This window comes from Oncorhynchus tshawytscha, linkage group LG11 (assembly GCF_018296145.1).
Source record: "Oncorhynchus tshawytscha isolate Ot180627B linkage group LG11, Otsh_v2.0, whole genome shotgun sequence".
Lineage (NCBI taxonomy): Eukaryota > Metazoa > Chordata > Actinopteri > Salmoniformes > Salmonidae > Oncorhynchus > Oncorhynchus tshawytscha.
The window spans coordinates 3,721,755-3,739,366 of NC_056439.1; the positions used below are offsets into that span (position 1 = coordinate 3,721,755).

The 17,612-nt window shown below is 43.8% G+C and overlaps 1 protein-coding gene across 2 annotated transcripts in view; it reads right to left on the reverse strand.

Annotated features, from left to right (window-relative positions):
• The window catches only part of LOC112234531 (vascular endothelial growth factor C), a 55,570-nt gene that overhangs the window by 31,261 nt on the left and 6,697 nt on the right, over positions 1-17,612 (reverse strand). For both annotated transcript variants that reach the window (XM_024402694.2, XM_024402693.2), the window contains exons 2-3: positions 1,799-2,012; positions 1,312-1,502 (exon numbers count right to left, since the gene is read on the reverse strand). In XM_024402694.2, the coding sequence (XP_024258462.1) occupies positions 1,312-1,502; positions 1,799-1,952 (345 nt within the window). In that variant the 5' untranslated portion in view covers positions 1,953-2,012. The remainder of the gene's footprint in view (positions 1-1,311; positions 1,503-1,798; positions 2,013-17,612) is intronic.

Consider the following 17,612-nt stretch of genomic DNA (forward strand, 5'->3'; position numbering starts at 1 on the left):
TCACGCTTGGTATGTATCCAACCGGCAATGTTGAACAAGTAGTTACGTTACCAAACACATGTCGGCTACATTACTTAGCTGTGTTATTGAACTTCAGGTTTCAATTTCATTCTTGGTGCCCTGTGTCTTGCTAATGAGAGCTATATAGAAATATAGAACCCTTCGCTTAAATCGGACCACTTTGGATGGGAAAACATACATGTATGTTTTATCTGCATAGATCAGGGCACGCCAGCGCCCAACTGAATTGTACAGACGAGTCCTAATCTAACATCTATGCTCCCCCAGTGTCTCCTTGAATGTTGACGCATGCTTATTCTCTGGCGCAAACACATTTACTGTACCACACAGACCCCCCCCCCACACACAATATATCACATCCTAAGCCCCATGAGTCTAGTTCACTCATCGTGAAAAACATTGCACTGTTGAATTGCATGAAAACAATTGTACAACTATTAGGTATTTTTTTCTGATTCCTTAAAATAGAGAATCTAATTTCTTAATGGTCCAAAAAAATGTGTTAGGGCAGTAAAGATTATAGGAAAAGCCCTTAGGTTCCCAGGGGTGACCAGGATTAAGTCAATTAGGTCATTGAGCTACACCTACATAGGCTGTGGTAAGTCTCCATAGAAACATTAGCAGTCTAACAACAGTTGCAATGCTAAGGCCTTGACCAGGAGGACTCAAACCCCTGACTGTGAGCGTGTCATGCTTTAAATCACACAGACTCAGAACAGCCAGGCTGGGATCAGCCCACCCAAAATAAGTGGACAATTAAAAGAGGCCTAGACGCTGATAACTCCAACACACACAGAACCTCGCAGAAGATCCCCTGCCTGCCGTTTACCCCCTGAATCAAGGTGGGAAACTGAGAATGAACCTCTCACTCCCCTCAGTCTAGTAGAGAAAAACTATGTGTAGGCTTTAAAGAAGCTGTAAGCACATCAGAGTACCTTCAATAAGTCATTTGGATTTCTACATATCACACTCTGTAAAAACAATGCATTGTTTTGGCATTTTCATACGAATCAACTAAACCGTTTCTAAATCATATGAAGCAAGGCTTTAATCCAACTCCAGTCCTCAGGGGCCTGTGTGTCTAACGGTTTTCAGGTCTTGCCATTCAACTAGTAAAATGATGATCCGTGAGTGATCTGTGGTCAATCAAGATACTGCGGCCTGTGAGGACTGAAGTTGAGTACCAGCTCTGTTTAAGAACCCCACTCCAACATAGCCAACACACACACACACACACACACACACACACCACAGCCCCCCCTCCCTTGCGGTCCCCAGTGTGTAACTCACCGTCTTGCTGATGTAGGAGGTGCTGATGTTCATACACTGCAGCGCCTCGCTGTTGCAGCAGCCCCCACATCTGTAGACAGACACGCAGGGTGGTTTATAGAAGGTGTTTGTAGCCGCCCCAAACTCTTTCCCCACATCTAAACAAACTTCTCGTGGCATGCACTGGGTCTTTTTCCACTCTGACACAATACCTGTTGGATGCACGTTGAGAGAATCAGACAGGAAGACCAGAGCATTAAAATGACATCATCATTTGACAAACCATGTATTGTATTGCACTTCCTGTATTGACGTCAGTCAAGGTAAGTGGCCAATCAAATGTCTTTTCTTTTTTAGATGATATGAATTTGTTTGCTAAACTAAGCACTGATCTAATTGTTTGTTATAGTCAAATGTTACTAGGCTACAAGGTCAGTTGGTCAACAACAAACAAACCTAGACAGGCCAACAGTGACGGAAAAAGCATCTCCTGAAAACAGACACTTACTTTTCAGTGTGTCAGGGTTCAAGGAAGCGAACGCCGGCAGTTCGCCGCTCGACCGCGTTTCCGTGGCTGTGTGTTCCCCTCTCAGGGGGAAGCGTGCGCCCCGCTTCGACCGGCAACTGAGCACGCTGTAGTAGTTAGGGTACACTATCCTCATCAGTTCCTCAACACTGGCCACGGAGCGCAGCTGCTGCTCAAGGTCTGGCTCCGACGGCTCCTGGATGGAAAGAACAGAGAGACCCTATAAGGACTGATGTACTGGTACCGTTATCACACATTAAGGACTGGGGAGAAGACATGAAGCTTTTTTGGTTTGAGGAGACCTCCCACAATAGTGTGGTGAACGATACAGTCTGGTAACACAGTTCCTCGTGAACCCTGAGTCAACTCAGTCGGAGACAATACCATGATCTGATGAATTGACTTAGATCTTATTGTTACTTGTTAGGAGGAGGAAGAGTGTTTAGAAAGGAATCTCATGGTGATGGTTTTGGCTCACGGACATAGACATGCCACTAACTCCCTAGTAAGTGTAATAAATGCTTGTTTAGCCACATTGAGCCTTTTTCATTGGTTCGAAGCCATTTCAATTGCATTGGTAAAGCATTTCCTGTCCTGACAGCCAACAATATTAAAAGATTCAGTGGAATCAGGTGATATGCATTTTAACATAGTCTTATCCAGAGTGACTTACAGAAGCAATTAGGGTTACGTACCTTGCTCAATGGCACATCGGCAGATGTTTACCTAATTGGCTTAGGGATTTGAACCAGCGAAATTTCAGTTACTGGTCCAACGCTCTTAACTGCTAGGCTACGGTCTTTGAGCAATCAGTCACTCATTCATTCACGGACTGCAAACCAGCCCTTAGTAGGCTCCTGTACTTGTTGGTCTCCAATGACCTGCCATGAATCAGTTCAACCTACTGACTGTGTTAGTTTTACGATTCATTCCAAAACATAATTCTCATTCAATGTTGAGAATCCCTTTGTATTGTGCCTACCTGTAGCAGTTGTATCAACCACAGACCTGTATTGAAATGAGATTTTTTTTTAAATAATTACAACTACAAATAAGTGCGGAGTGAACGATAAAAAGCCTTTAACGTACGGGCTAAGACTTTATTAAAATACACCAACACGTATCGGTTACGCCTTCAGGGTGTCTACACAGTGGAGAGGCAGACCAATACTGTCTGAACGGGTAGGGAGGCGCTACTATAGCTAATGACCTGTTCTCCTTCAACAGTACAACCAACCCCTGGAAGACATCTGTATCAGAATCGTCTAGGACACCTTCAGCACCCGGTCGCCCCTCACCGACCAAACAATTGACGGGCTGCTTCCATCCCTACACACCGCCACTCCTTGGGGGATACGGGTTTGCAAAGTGTGAAAACACGGGCACCGTCTAACAGAGTGTACAGGAGTCACCGATGAAAAGGGATACTGCTGTCTGGAACATTCCAGGAAACATGCCCAGTTAACCCCATGAGTCATGACTGATCAGCCCCGATGATAACCAAAAAAGAGAGAGAAAGAAAGAGAACCTCCCTCACATTTGTCTCCTTTCAAGGTGTCAAAAAGCGAAAGTAAGAAAAAAAGGTCCGATAAATATATATATATATTTTTTCTCTATCTGGGTAATTCAGAATAGTTTATTATCTGAGACCGGGCTGGGATTATTAAATAGACATGACATCTTATTCTGTGCTGACCACCATGTTTACAGATGGATATGTAAGGTTCTTGACTCTAATTTACAGAGAACACATCTCTTAACTGCTTGTCTTGGAGAACATGATAATAAATACGTGACTCATATGTTTGCCTTAAAGGTTGTGGTATGTTTAGTGTTTTAAAACACGTTGGACAGGATTGGCAAATTCAACAAAGACATGAACCATTATGTTTTCCCTAGTTGAGTTGTTTCCAGAGAAGGTTATTTAATAATATGTTGATATGTCTAGTTCATCTTGTCTTCAAAGATGAGCCACGAGCTGTTTGCAAACATTTCACCCAAACCATAAGGAAGATGATTGAACTGAAAGGGGAAGTGCTTTGCAGTTTGCATGAAAATTGACAGATTGTATTATTCAGTTCAGGGAATGCTTGTTGGACTCCGATACTCTCAGAGGACACAGGTTCAAGCCTTTTGCTTTTAACATCAGATGTCATGACAATAAACAAGGCAAAGAAAATAACTGGATGGAACAGCAGTTCTATCTTTTACTCCTGTGTCGCCAATAGTTCTTTGACAATACGACCTCAGCTCCACTCTGGTTGACATAATCCAGAAACAGAGAGAGAAAGAGCTTGACCTTTCTGTCAGGTTACAGAGGAACCTTGGAGTTGTTTATATATTGGAATCTACAGTGTACTGCCTGCACAGCGGTGATATTCAAGTCTGGTCCTCTGGACATGCAACCTCTCTCTCCCGAGCACTGCTTTCTTGTCAAAGTATCAGGTGAAGAGGTAGAATTCAATTCCTTGTAGTAAGCAGGCATTTTCCACTTTATTTATTCAGGAAACTCAAACACCAGAGAAACCCTGAACAAGACAATTGTATTAAACTCCTTTCATGTGTTAGTTGTCAATGATTCTAGAGATAACACGCAGTGGTCTGTTTCCTCCCAGAAACAATAGACACTGTATGTGTGTGTGTGTGTGTGTGTGTGTGTGTGTGTGTGTGTGTGTGTGTGTGTGTGTGTGTGTGTGTGTGTGTGTGTGTGTGTGTGTGTGTGTGTGTGTTTGTGTGTGCTTATTCACACCTTGGTCCACCCTCACGTTCTTTCACTAGGGAACAGAAATGTCTGACGTCTTAAATCAAATTTAAGAGACAAAGGCAAACAACGAACAAATGTATCTCCAACTAAACATTCCGTTTAACTAGAAATAGAACCCATTGTTGTTTTACTATTGACATGGGAGCACAGAGTACAGAAGACCAATATGGAAACACACAATAAGGATCCACAGTGGAATGCATCCACCAGGCAGTAGACACTTGACGGTATAGTACAGTAGGCAAGCAGAACATATGATAGGTAGTCCTTTCCTGCAGTCAAATGATATTGGGATGTAATGTAATGTAATATTGGGATGCAAACTAAAAATGTTGTACATTTCAACTCTATTTCTGACATGGTACAGGTGTCTTATTTTTTAAAAGCCCATAACCATGTGTGTGAGGTGTATCCCTTTGTTTCAAAATAGAGTTGTTTCAAGAAACACTCCGTGTGACCCCGATTTAGCCAACTGCAGTAAAAAGGTTCAAATGAATCACATCCACCACAAAACACAACACTTTCATTTGCTCCATGCAGTTTAGAACTCTGCCAAGCAATCCCACTGATGACACTTACATTGACCACTGTTGACTAGGGTTCATGCGGTGAAAGTTTGAAGTCCCAGGATATGAATGACCGCGCGGACAGACATACAGTCCGGATAAAAGAATGTTCAAAATGTAACACATAAAACCTCAGCCAAAGTTCATTTTTTGTCAGTCCTGGTCTTCATCCAAAATGGCACAGTATTCCCTTCACAGTGCAGTAAAGTAGTGCACTACATAGGGAATAGGGTGCCATTTTGGACGAATCTCTGCTGTTAGTGGAATGCACTGCCACAGGCACAGGAAGGCGAATGTATGACTGAGTGATATGGTCATGGAACATTATTGCCACACTACAAGCAGACACAGGAAATCCTCCTGACCACTATGACAATAATAACATGCCAGTGTGGTTTAATCATCAGCGTGTGTGGTTCCAATTACCAAGCAAACATGCTCACCCTTGCCTAAAAACAATATTGTAAATTGAGCTGACTTTCAATTGTTCACTTGACACCATTAGGAGGGAGTGGCTAGGGCCAGGAGGTTTCCGTGACCATGTGATCTGACCAGGAACAAATCCAGTCCCTGGTTGTATAGATTACAAACAGGGCTGTGAGATTCTCCTAGTCAGGGAAAACGGACAATAAATGATGTCAAGATGGAATCATATGCGTGGGAGTTACTTTCTGTAACGAACAGGAAAAACTTGTGGCCAAAGTGATGGGCTCAGTACTGAGTTACTGGAAGGCTGCTACATCCTATCCTGTACAGTACGGCTCTAGGTATTTCCTATGATGACAGGTATAAACCACAGCCTGAGCCTGGGCTGGACTGGACTGTGAAGCAGCAGTGTCCGTGCTTCTCCCCCCTCCTCCCCCTCATCCTCTGGTTCACCGGAATCCCGGATGCTCTAGGATCCACCAGCCCAAAACGATCTTCCCAATCTAAGCCTGGAATTCCTCTCTTCCGTTCTCCTGCAGGGCCAGGGATTTAATCCGTGTTGCCAGGATTCAACTAGAATCTACCTCTTCAAATATATTACCATGAATGTATTGCCATGGGGAGTATATGATACTGTATCGTCCATTTGTATCTGTTTTACACTGCCTAAAGACGGAGCCTGATGTCATGTTCTGCGTTAGAGTGACATTTAGTGCCTGACACGATTTTTCCATTCCCAAAAGTGATGTCATAATCAATAAAAACAGTCAAAATCCTGCCAAAGTCAGACATTGACTCATCGATATTGCATAAATAGTGAATTAAAGATTTCCTAATATGTACAAACCGCATAATCTAATCATATGAGTCATATTGAAAACAAAATAACCGATTGAAACTGGTTCTCTTAAGAACAAACAAGCATCATGGTTTGGAAAAACGCTGTAACAGTGGCCAATAGGTAATAGGTCTGAGAGTTACTCAACAAATTATGTGTTTGATGTCAACGGAATGACAGGAAAACCTCAAACTATTCCTGTCCTTAACTTGTGATAGTAACATATTATCCAACAATTTAAAACTGAATAGTTTTCCACTTCCCAAATCTGCTTCAATTGATTTGAAACCAAACACAGAATTGTATTCGTTGTTGTACATCAGGACAGAACTCACTAAACAGATCCTTTAAAACCAAGGCATATCCTCTTTTGGTCAAGTCAGATCCAACATTCAGTCATCTGAAGTTTGATCTGACGACATTATGTTATAGCCACAGATGTGAAACCACTAAATATTCAAACCAAAACAGATCCATGACGAACCGTAATATCTCTGATGTCTGCATATCATCCACGGTCTGTACATGAGAAGGAACCATAACTTCGAAATGGGGATAAGAGTTTATGGAATGGCATGTAGCCAAAGGCAAGGTGGAACAGAAGGCTGCTAAAGTAGGATTTTCTCCATAGTCTGATCCCACTACTAGCTACATGCACAAACACAGGAATTACACGTGTAGCATCTGTTGCAGCCATTACTTTCATCCATATTTATTAGACCCTCAGGACCAGGCTTAGAAACAGCGAACAGGAAGTAATGGAACTAGAACAGGCCTAGCTAGGACAGGCTTAGAGAACACTGTACTGGGGAAACAGACCTTGCCAGAAGCATATTCATATATCTAAATTTAGACGACTCCGGATGCAGCTAGAGTAAGACAGGACAGGTTTGGAGAGCACTGCACTGGGGAGCTGACTTAGCTACAGTACGACAGGACAGGTTCAGAGAGTACTGTACTGGGGGAGCTAATCTAGCTACAGTAAAAAAGAACAAGTTTAGAGAGCACTGCACTGGGGGAGCTAATCTAGCTACAGTAAGACAGGACAAACACCAGACTCCACTGACCTAGTTAAAGTAAGACAGGACAGGTTAAGAGAGCACTGCACTGGGGGAGATAACCTAGCTACAGTAAGACAGGACAAACACCAGACTCCACTGACCTAGCTACAGTAAGACAGGACAAACACCAGACTCCACTGACCTAGCTACAGTAAGACAGGACAAACACCAGACTACACTGACCTAGCTACAGTAAGACAGGACAAACACCAGACTCCACTGACCTAGCTACAGTAACACAGGACAAACACCAGACTCCACTGACCTAGCTACAGTAAGACAGGACAAACACCAGACTACACTGACCTAGCTACAGTAAGACAGGACAAACACCAGACTACACTGACCTAGCTACAGTAAGACAGGACACACACCAGACTCCACTGACCTAGCTACAGTAAGACAGGACAAACACCAGACTCCACTGACCTAGCTACAGTACGTCTGGACAAACACCAGACTCCACTGACCTAGCTACAGTAAGACAGGACAAACACCAGACTCCACTGACCTAGCTACAGTTACACAGGACAAACACCAGACTCCACTGACCTAGCTACACAGCACAAACACCAGCTCTGGATGTCTGAGCAGACTCCCACCACAATATAGATAGAACGAGTTGTAAGGGAAGAGAGGGCCCATGCACCGCCATGCCGCCATCCATCTGGTGTGCAGGGTAAGCCAATATCAGGGATATCTGTCCTATTCTACTGATACGGACCCGAAATGAACTGAGATACAAATCATCATGTAGGGACCACTCAGCAGACCAGAACCCAGACAGACCGCAGGTTTCATTTGAATAATGCTATTCATCGCTAATCATTTCCTGGTCTGCTTCTCAAATGGCACCCTACTCCCTTTTTAGTGTACTACTTTTGACCAGAAATCCTCACTATATAGGTGACAGGGTGCCATTTGGGACGCAACCTGGTGTGATTGAGATGTCTCCCGGTAGGTAGGAAGACTCCAACAATTCCTCATGTACATCACGCTACAGCTCATCCAAAGGCCAGCATCATTCCACCCTCCTTCTTCCACACTCTCTCCCCCACTTGCCTTCTTTCTTGGGGGAATGGCTTATCCCTTCTTAGCGCTAGAGCTGCTATAGCCATTAGATGTAAAACTGGCACTGTGCAAAGTCTGAGCAAATAAAATATCATAGTCAGTGTTAATGTACATAGTATAGGATTATCTTTCAAAACCCCAATAAACTTTTATTGAATAATTGCCAAGATACAATCAGCTTTGCAGAAGAACTTGGAGGAAAAGGGATTTCGAACACTGATCTTGTAATCCTCAGCTGCCTTCCAATTTGTCACCCTTCCACTTTGACTTTGCAGATTCGTTTCGCAGATATCTGACAGCTTGAAGGACATGTGGGATGTGTTTTAGTGGGATTAGACATGTTTATCTGTGAATGGCTGCTTGCTTTAGGGTTTCTGTGGTGCAGTGAAGCAATCAGCTCAGCCTATTTATCTGGCTCTATAGGACCACCGGGAACTAGAGCCTGATGTAGCATAGCCCACCTTCTGAGCTCCCCTCCCAGGGTGTTCTGCCTGGCCGACTTTTCATCCCCACACATCAGCTTCCAGCCTCCACTGGGTTAGCTAGCCTCCACTGGGTTAGCTAGCCTCCACTGGGTTAGCTAGCCTCCACTGGGTTAGCTAAAATGCACATAAAACAACTTTTGATGTACATTTGACAAAAGCTGGATCCCTTTAAGCCATGACCCCTCCCACTGGTCTACCAATGCATGCTGATTCTTTCCAACATAATGGATGAGGGAAAACCTCAAAGCATAGGACAGGAGAAAACGTCTATCTTACATGCTGTCCTATGCTAATTGTCCTTGTAGGAGCCTGAGAGTTAACTTGTTGGTTTCTCTTGACAGGGCAGGCCCTGTATGTGCAAATCCTTGAGATACACTTGAATAACTTGAATTTCATGTATTGTCAAGAGAGAAGTGTGTGAAAATGTGAACTGCACTCGCAGATCTCTAATTGCAATTGTTTTCACAGAGCAGTTGGAAGTGCTAAGCTGATACAGTGCAGAGGGAGCCCGCTCCCCAGAGCTCAGTGCTTTTAGCGGTATTGGCCGCGAGGGCATTACGTCACGACTTGTTGTTTTAGCGCTGGAGTGCTGCGGTTGCACGCTGGCAGTCGTGGTGTAAGCTGACTTAGGAGCGCAGAGCCGTGTGTGTGTGTGGGTGTGTGCGGGCATCTGTGAGTATGTGTGTGTGTGTGTCACTGTGGCATGTCTTCAGACCAGTCATGCAGCTCACACTCCTCTTCTAAACAAACGTCTTGCCTCAGTGAATTCTCAGTTAATCAAAGACCGCTAAGCTAACCCGTTGTCTCCAAACCAGTTTCCACACAGTCTACATGCACACTCTGCTACTCCCGATGAGGAGACCACCTAGCTAGCCCTCTTGTTTAGTCATGGTGTCAGTACATTCAGAGTTACTGGGGCCCCTAAACATATACCCATGACAAACAGGGAAGCTTGTGAGGACCCTTTGCTTTCTGAGTGGTATGACAAACAGAACAATAGAGATTAGTCAAACAGAACAGTCAATTGTGAAACTTGTAACGAAAGTCAATCAAATCGGCGTACCCACTAAAACTATCACTATGGAGGACTTTGTATGTTGCATGTACCATGACAGGCTTAGGTTAAGGCAGTAGACAGAGAAATTATTGGTTGAATTCCATTCCGAAAGTAATATTGCCACAATCAAGAAATGCTATCTAATATGACCCTGGGTTTTCTCCAGTCGACCAGTAAAGCTTTTCCCTCTGTCTGCTCCGTGCCTCTGTCTGAGGTCCAGAACATTTTAAATTACCCCTTTCTTTAAACCTGTCAGAGCTTAAAGGAAACCAGGCTAAGAATGAATAGGGGATTTTTCCTCTCTCTGCACCTCTACCACCTTTGTGCACTTCCAAATGGCAAGTCCTTATGTTGGTGGTATGAATAAAACCGCCAATCACCTCGTTTCCGTAAGGCTGCATTTAAAGGCGCGTGCACAAAGTCAACGCAGAGAGGCCAAGAGTTTAGGAGGAGAGGCTGGGAGGTTAAAGTCCACATCTCCTCCACATCTCATTCTTCTTCCCTCTCTAGGCTCTCTCTTTTCTAATTAAACATCAGCTGATTGATGCTCTTCTACGCTACTGTTTTAGAAGTGGTTAAACACATGTAGGGGATTAGATGTACTTCCATATGTGAACAGAACAGGGTGAACAGGGAAGAGAAGAAAAGAGACGGACTGAAAACTGATGCAGTTATGAAAGGCAGATTTCTTGTCACCTGCTATTCAGGACCATTGTGGTCTCTCTAGACTAGTGTGGTCTCTGTAGACTATTGTGGTCTTTGTAGACTATTGTGGTCTCTGTAGACTATTGTTGTCTCTGTAGGCTAGAGTGGTCTCTGTAGACTAGCGTGGTGTATGTAGACTAGTGTGGTCTCTGTAGACTATTGTGGACTCTTTAGACTAGCGTGGTCTCTGTAGACTAGCATGGTCTCTGTAGACTATTGTGGTCTCTGTAGACTAGTGTGGTCTCTGTAGACTATTGTGGACTCTGTAGACTAGAGTGGTCTCTGTAGACTATTGTGGATGCTGTAGACTAGCGTGGTCTCTGTAGACTATTGTGGACTGTAGACTAAAGTGGTCTCTGTAGGCTAGAGTGGTCTCTGTAGACTAGCGTGGTCTCTGTAGACTAGCATGGTGTATGTAGACTATTGTGGTCTCTGTAGACTAGCGTGGTCTCTGTAGACTAGCGTGGTCTCTGTAGACTAGCATGGTCTCTGTAGACTATTGTAGTCTCTGTAGACTATTGTGGTCTCTGTAGACTAGGGTTGTCTCTGTAGACTAGAGTAGTGGACTCTGTAGACTAGAGTGGTTTCTGTAGACTATTGTGGATTCTGTAGACTATTGTGGTCTCTGTAGACTATCGCGGTCTCTGTAGACTAGCATGGTCTTTGTAGGCTAGTTTGGTCTCTGTAGACTAGGTGGGTCTCTGTAGACTATTGCGGTCTCTGTAGACTAGTATGGTGTCTGTAGGCTAGTGTGGTCTCTGTAGACTAGGTGGGTCTCTGTACACTATCGCTGTCTCTGTAGACTAGCATGGTCTCGTTAGGCTAGCATGGTCTCTGTAGACTAGCATGGTCTCTTTAGGCTAGTGTGGTCTCTGTAGACTAGGTGGGTCTCTGTAGACTAGCATGGTCTCTTTAGGCTAGTGTGGTCTCTGTAGACTAGGTGGGTCTCTGTAGACTAGATAGGTCTCTTTAGGCTAGTGTGGTCTCTGTAGACTAGGTGGGTCTCTGTAGACTAGCGTGGTCTCTCATCTTAGCTGTTGTGATTCTGTTAGAAAACGTCTCCCATATGAAATTGGTCCCATTCGTCCAGCTTTGAAATGCTGCATAATATGTCATATTGAGTCCCTGAAGATATTCTCAAACACTAAGATGTTATCATAGCAACATTTCTTAAATTCAAGGACCATGACAATGTCTAGCACACATTTCTGACTACAGAGAGTTGGATCTGATTATCTAATCACCACAGAAAAACTAACTGGGCATCTTTCACTTTCTTTCTGCTTTCATTTTCCTAGTCAGAAAAGACCGGTTGTAGAGAGCCAGGATCAGCATAACAATGAGAAACAGGTTAAATGTTAACACCTGAAGAGCTCAGAAGCACCGCTTTATACAATGTCTGCTACCAACAAGTACCCTGAATTGAGCCTGTTCACGATGCATTCTAACCTCATTGACCCTTATTCAATCTCCCCACTGCAGAAAATGGGAGTTGGGAGTTTTGTATATCCTTTGTGAGTCTAATCCAACTCTTTACTCTTCAGTCTGAAGATGTTACGTATTTTTTTTAAATAGATATATATTTCACGTTTATTTAACCAGGTAGGCTAGTTGAGAACAAGTTCTCATTTACAACTGCGACCTGGCCAAGATAAAGCAAACGCAGAGTTACACATAGAATAAGCAAACATACAGTCAATAATACATTAGAAAAAAGTGTATATACAGTGAGTGCAAACGAGGTAAGATAAGGGAGTTAAGGCAATAAAATAGGCCATAGTGGTGAGGTAATTACGATATAGCAATTAAACACTGGAATGGTAGATGTGCAGAAGATGAATGTGCAAGTAGAGATAATGGGGTGCAAAGGAGCCAAATAAATAAATAAATACAGTATGGGGATGAGGTAGTTGGATGGGCTATTTACAGATGGGCTATGTACAGGTGCAAAGATCTGTGAGCTGCTCTGACAGCTGGTGCTTGAAGTTAGTGAGGAAGATAAGAGTCTCCCGCTTCAGCAATATTTGCAGTTCGTTCCAGTCATTGGCAGCAGAAAACAGTAAGGAAAGGTGGCCGAAGGAGGAATTGGCTTTGGGGGTGACCAGTGAAATATACCTGCTGGAGTGCGTGCTGCGCGGGTGGGTGCTGCTATGGTGATAAGTGAACTGAAATAAGGTGGGGCTTTACCTAGCAAAGACTTGTAGATGACCTGGAGCCAGTGGGTTTGGCGCCGAGTATGAAGCGAGGGCCAGCCAACGAGAGCGTACATGTCGCAGTGCTGGGTAGTATATGGGACTTTGGTGACAAAACGGATGGCACTGTGATAGACTGCATCCAATTTGTTGAGTAGAGTGTTGGAGGCTATTTTGTAAATGACATCGCCGAAGTCGAGGATCGGTAGGTATGCTAGGACCATCAAGAGTTCAGCCTGCTGCAATGACCCAGTCTAAAGCGCTTGGTTAAATTGTGCTTAGGAGCATTTTTAAAAATCTCTAAAGGGTTAAGCTAGTGATAAATATATGTGATTATTGTAAAAATCTGTGTTTGCTTAATTTACTATGATTCATTTCCTATTTTGCCATGTCTAAGTAATAATAAAGAGTCTATTGACACACCCATGCATCAATCTAAGTAACATAATACAGAAATCCCCATCAAAATCTGTCAGTTTAAGCTACAGGCTCAATTCACTGAGTGTATAAAAAATTAAGAACACCTGCTGTTTCCATGACATGACCAGGTGAATCCCTTATTGATGTCACTTGTTAAGTCCACTTCAATCAGTGTAGATGTGGGGGAGGACACAGGTTAAAGACAATTGAGACAATTGAGACATGGATTGTGTATGTGCGCCATTCAGAGGGTGAATGGGCAAGACAAAAGATTGAAGTGCCTTTGAACGGGATACGGTAGTAGGTGCCAGGCGCACCGGTTTGTGTCAAGAACTGCAACGCTGCTGGGTTTTTCATGCTGAACAGTTTCCTGTGTGTACCAAGAATGGTCCACCACCCAAAGGACATCCAGCCAACTCGACACAACTTTGGGAAGCATTGGAGTCAACATGGGCCAGCATCCCTGTGGAACGCTTTCGACACCTTGTAGAGTCCATGCAACTCAATATTAGGAAGGTGTTCTTAATGTTTTGTACACTCAGTATGAAAATATTTGATGTTTTATTTTATTTGACCTTTATTTAACTAGGCAAGTATAGCTTCTATTGCTGTGTTACTTTCTCTGTATTTCTCGTGTGTTTTCTTACCTTTTTCATTCTGACTTGTATAATTTCCTGAACATTATATTCTCTCACCTTGATATTGAATTGTTGTGAAGTAGCTTGCAAGTAAGCATTTCACTGTACCGTTTACCACCTGCTGTCTCCTGTGCACGTGACAAATAAATGCTGAAACTTTTAAATGACACGCAGTGCAGTATCATAGCAGGTGATAACATGCTAAAAGGTCAATATTTATACTGGTACTCTCTAGCCCGGGTTTGTTGTTTTTGTGTTCTGAGAGATTCTGCGTTTATTAGTTAAAGCATTCATCCAAATAGGTTGCGAAAAGAATGGAACGGTCCTTGGCAGTTCAGTTCCTCCATTATTATGGGATGTTCTGTTCTTTGTCAAACACGGTACAAGAAACGTGGTGGAAGAGACAGATTAGTGAATCACTGTTTACACTGATAGGATTAAACCTGTTTGCAGTGATAGACCTTGTCAGTAACCCCATGAAAGCATGGCAGATGTTCGATGTCAGGAAGAAATTAGACTTGCATAACATCACTGCTAGCTGGTGCTAACATCAAACATCAAACATCAAACACAAAGCAATTTGCTGTTTTTTTGTTGCACCAATTAGGCACAATATTTTTAGGGGGCTTTGGCACTTCAAGAGAAAATGCGTTCAGCCTTTATTAAATCATGAAATTCTTGTTGCATCATCTTAACAATGGGAATTAAGCATTGTTTGGTCACACTACACCCTAAGCACCTGGCACTGCGGCTACCGTTCATTTCCAGCCCACGTGAGCTGAACTAAAGGGTCTCCACTGCAGATAAAGGTGTTTTGAAAACATCCAAAACTTCTTCTGAGGACCGTGAACTCATTTGGCCTCTTCTTGACTGCACTGTTTCCACGAAGTTGGTGAGGCGAGGGCAAGAGAGTGTCAGAGAGGCACCATTAGTTGTCCTGAAGGACCATGGGAATACATTCTTCTCTCTGTTCTCAGCTTTACATTTACCAGACAGAGTTAGCACACAGCCATACTTCTGACAGTGATGTTGATCCTAGCTTACGGTATGTCAGCTCTAGTTTTGTAGTGAGCTACCACCTGCTGGCTGCTGTGTGAGGGAAGTGGAGGGTTCAGTAGCAGACAGACAAACAGTACTGGTAGTCAAAGGCTTCCCACTGTGCTACTGTCACAGACATATGGACACACTGAGGATTCAACTGAGGATCATTGACTGCTTGTTGTTCATAAGGTTCACTATACGGCCTGGGTTTATGAGGGGGTCGTTAGTAGCACTTTAGTAGCACAGACTGAATGAGGCAGGAATAGAGAGAAAAGATAGAGGCAGAGAGAGAGAGAGAGAGAGAGAGAGAGAATAGCGTGTTTGTGTGGGAGAGAGTGAGAGCATTGTACTCCTGGGTGGGTACAGGCATGTATACATTAAGGCGTCTAAGCATTAACTCGATTGTCTGAAGCAGCATCAACATCATGTAATGAAAAATGTATTGTATATATTTGTTAATATTTTTGTCCTCTTTTTGTAAACCAGTGCTTGGGACTCCCATATTCTCCACTGAACCTCTGACAAGTTTTTTTCTCTCCATTTTGGCAGGCACTCAAATACTTGCCATTGTAGACATTTCATAAGCACATTGAGATGGCTAGTTTGGCCATACAAGTGACAGTTCTCTTGTAATACTGACTGTAATTGCAACTGTGTCCTAACTCAAAGGACAGCTGAACTTTGACCCTCTCTCCCTTCACCTATGCCACATCCAAACCCTACAACCTTATGTCACCAACTCATCTAGCTCATGTTTGATACTCTGTCTCAGTGTTCTTTCTTGGTGAAAAGGGATGAAGTGCTGAAAAGAGGTGTGATACACACTCCTCGTAAGACGAAGAGTTGCGACAGGTGGGTTGTGTAACAGAGATAACCTAGAGATAAAGTCGAGCTGAGGAAAGCAGCTGTGAGGTAATCGCTTCCACCTGGGATCTAACTGTTGGGCTTACGAGAACAACGGAGTACTTCACATAGTATACTGACTGTCATGGAGAAGACAGGAAACAGCCTTTAACCCCTACTCCCTACCTAGTCTCTTCACATACTACACTGACTGTCATGGAGAAGACAGGAAACAGCCTTTAACCCCTACTCCCTACCTAGTCTCTTCACATACTACACTGACTGTCATGGAGAAGACAGGAAACAGCCTTTAACCCCTACTCCCTACCTAGTCTCTTCACATAGTATACTGACTGTCATGGAGAAGACAGGAAACAGCCTTTAACCCCTACTCCCTACCTAGTCTCTTCACATACTACACTGACTGTCATGGAGAAGACAGGAAACAGCCTTTAACCCCTACTCCCTACCTAGTCTCTTCACATAGTATACTGACTGTCATGGAGAAGTGAGGAAACAGCCTTTAACCCCTACTCCCTACCTAGTCTCTTCACATACTACACTGACTGTCATGGAGAAGACAGGAAACAGCCTTTAACCCCTACTCCCTACCTAGTCTCTTCACATAGTATACTGACTGTCATGGAGAAGACAGGAAACAGCCTTTAACCCCTACTCCCTACCTAGTCTCTTCACATAGTATACTGACTGTCATGGAGAAGTGAGGAAACAGCCTTTAACCCCTACTCCCTACCTAGTCTCTTCAAATACTACACTGACTGTCATGGAGAAGACAGGAAACAGCCTTTAACCCCTACTCCCTACCAAGTCTCTTCACATACTACACTGACTGTCATGGAGAAGACAGGAAACACTCCTTAACTCCCACTCCCTACCTAGTCTCTTGAGTATATCGGAGAGGACTGGCTAGGGGTCCCTTTGTAGCTCAGTTGGTAGAGCATGGTGTTGTAACGCGATGGTAGTGGGTTCGACACCCCGGACCACCCAAACATGACATGTATGCACATATGACTGTAAGTTGCTTTGGATAAAATTGTCAATTGTAACACAAACACCCAGGCCTCCTGTACTTACACTACCAAGAGCCCCCCTTACAGAGATGTGTGTGTGTGTGTAATAAAGCAAACAGGCACAAATCAAGCAATGGTTCAACATGAAATAGCTACATAACAATTATCCAGACCAGACTATTGGGACAGACCCACCGGCATGCACAAAGGTCTACGCTACGGTTGGGTTGAGGTCTGATCCAAACCTCAAGGTGACCACAAATTACAGCCGCCCCTCTTATCCCTAACTGCACCCCCTACTCCAATTCGCCCCTCATGGACGTACCCCTTCTCAACTCTCTCAACCCAGCCTCGTTCTACTCTCTAGCCCCACAAGAACAGCCTTTCATCCTTAGTACTCTTTCGAAGTGGATGTCTCACTTCGACGCGTGTGTGTGTGTGTGTGCGTGTGCGTGTGTGTGTGTGTGTGTGTGTGTGTGTGTGTGTGTCTGTGTGTGTGAACTCAACACTGAGTGATGCAGCCAGATGACTTCTAGTTCTAGGTGAGTTACAGGCTGACTACACCACTCGCATTGCAAAATAAATGTAGACTTACATGATATTCAATTATTGCACCCACACTGCTCGCGCGTGCCAACGAGCGTCTGCCTTGCCAAGG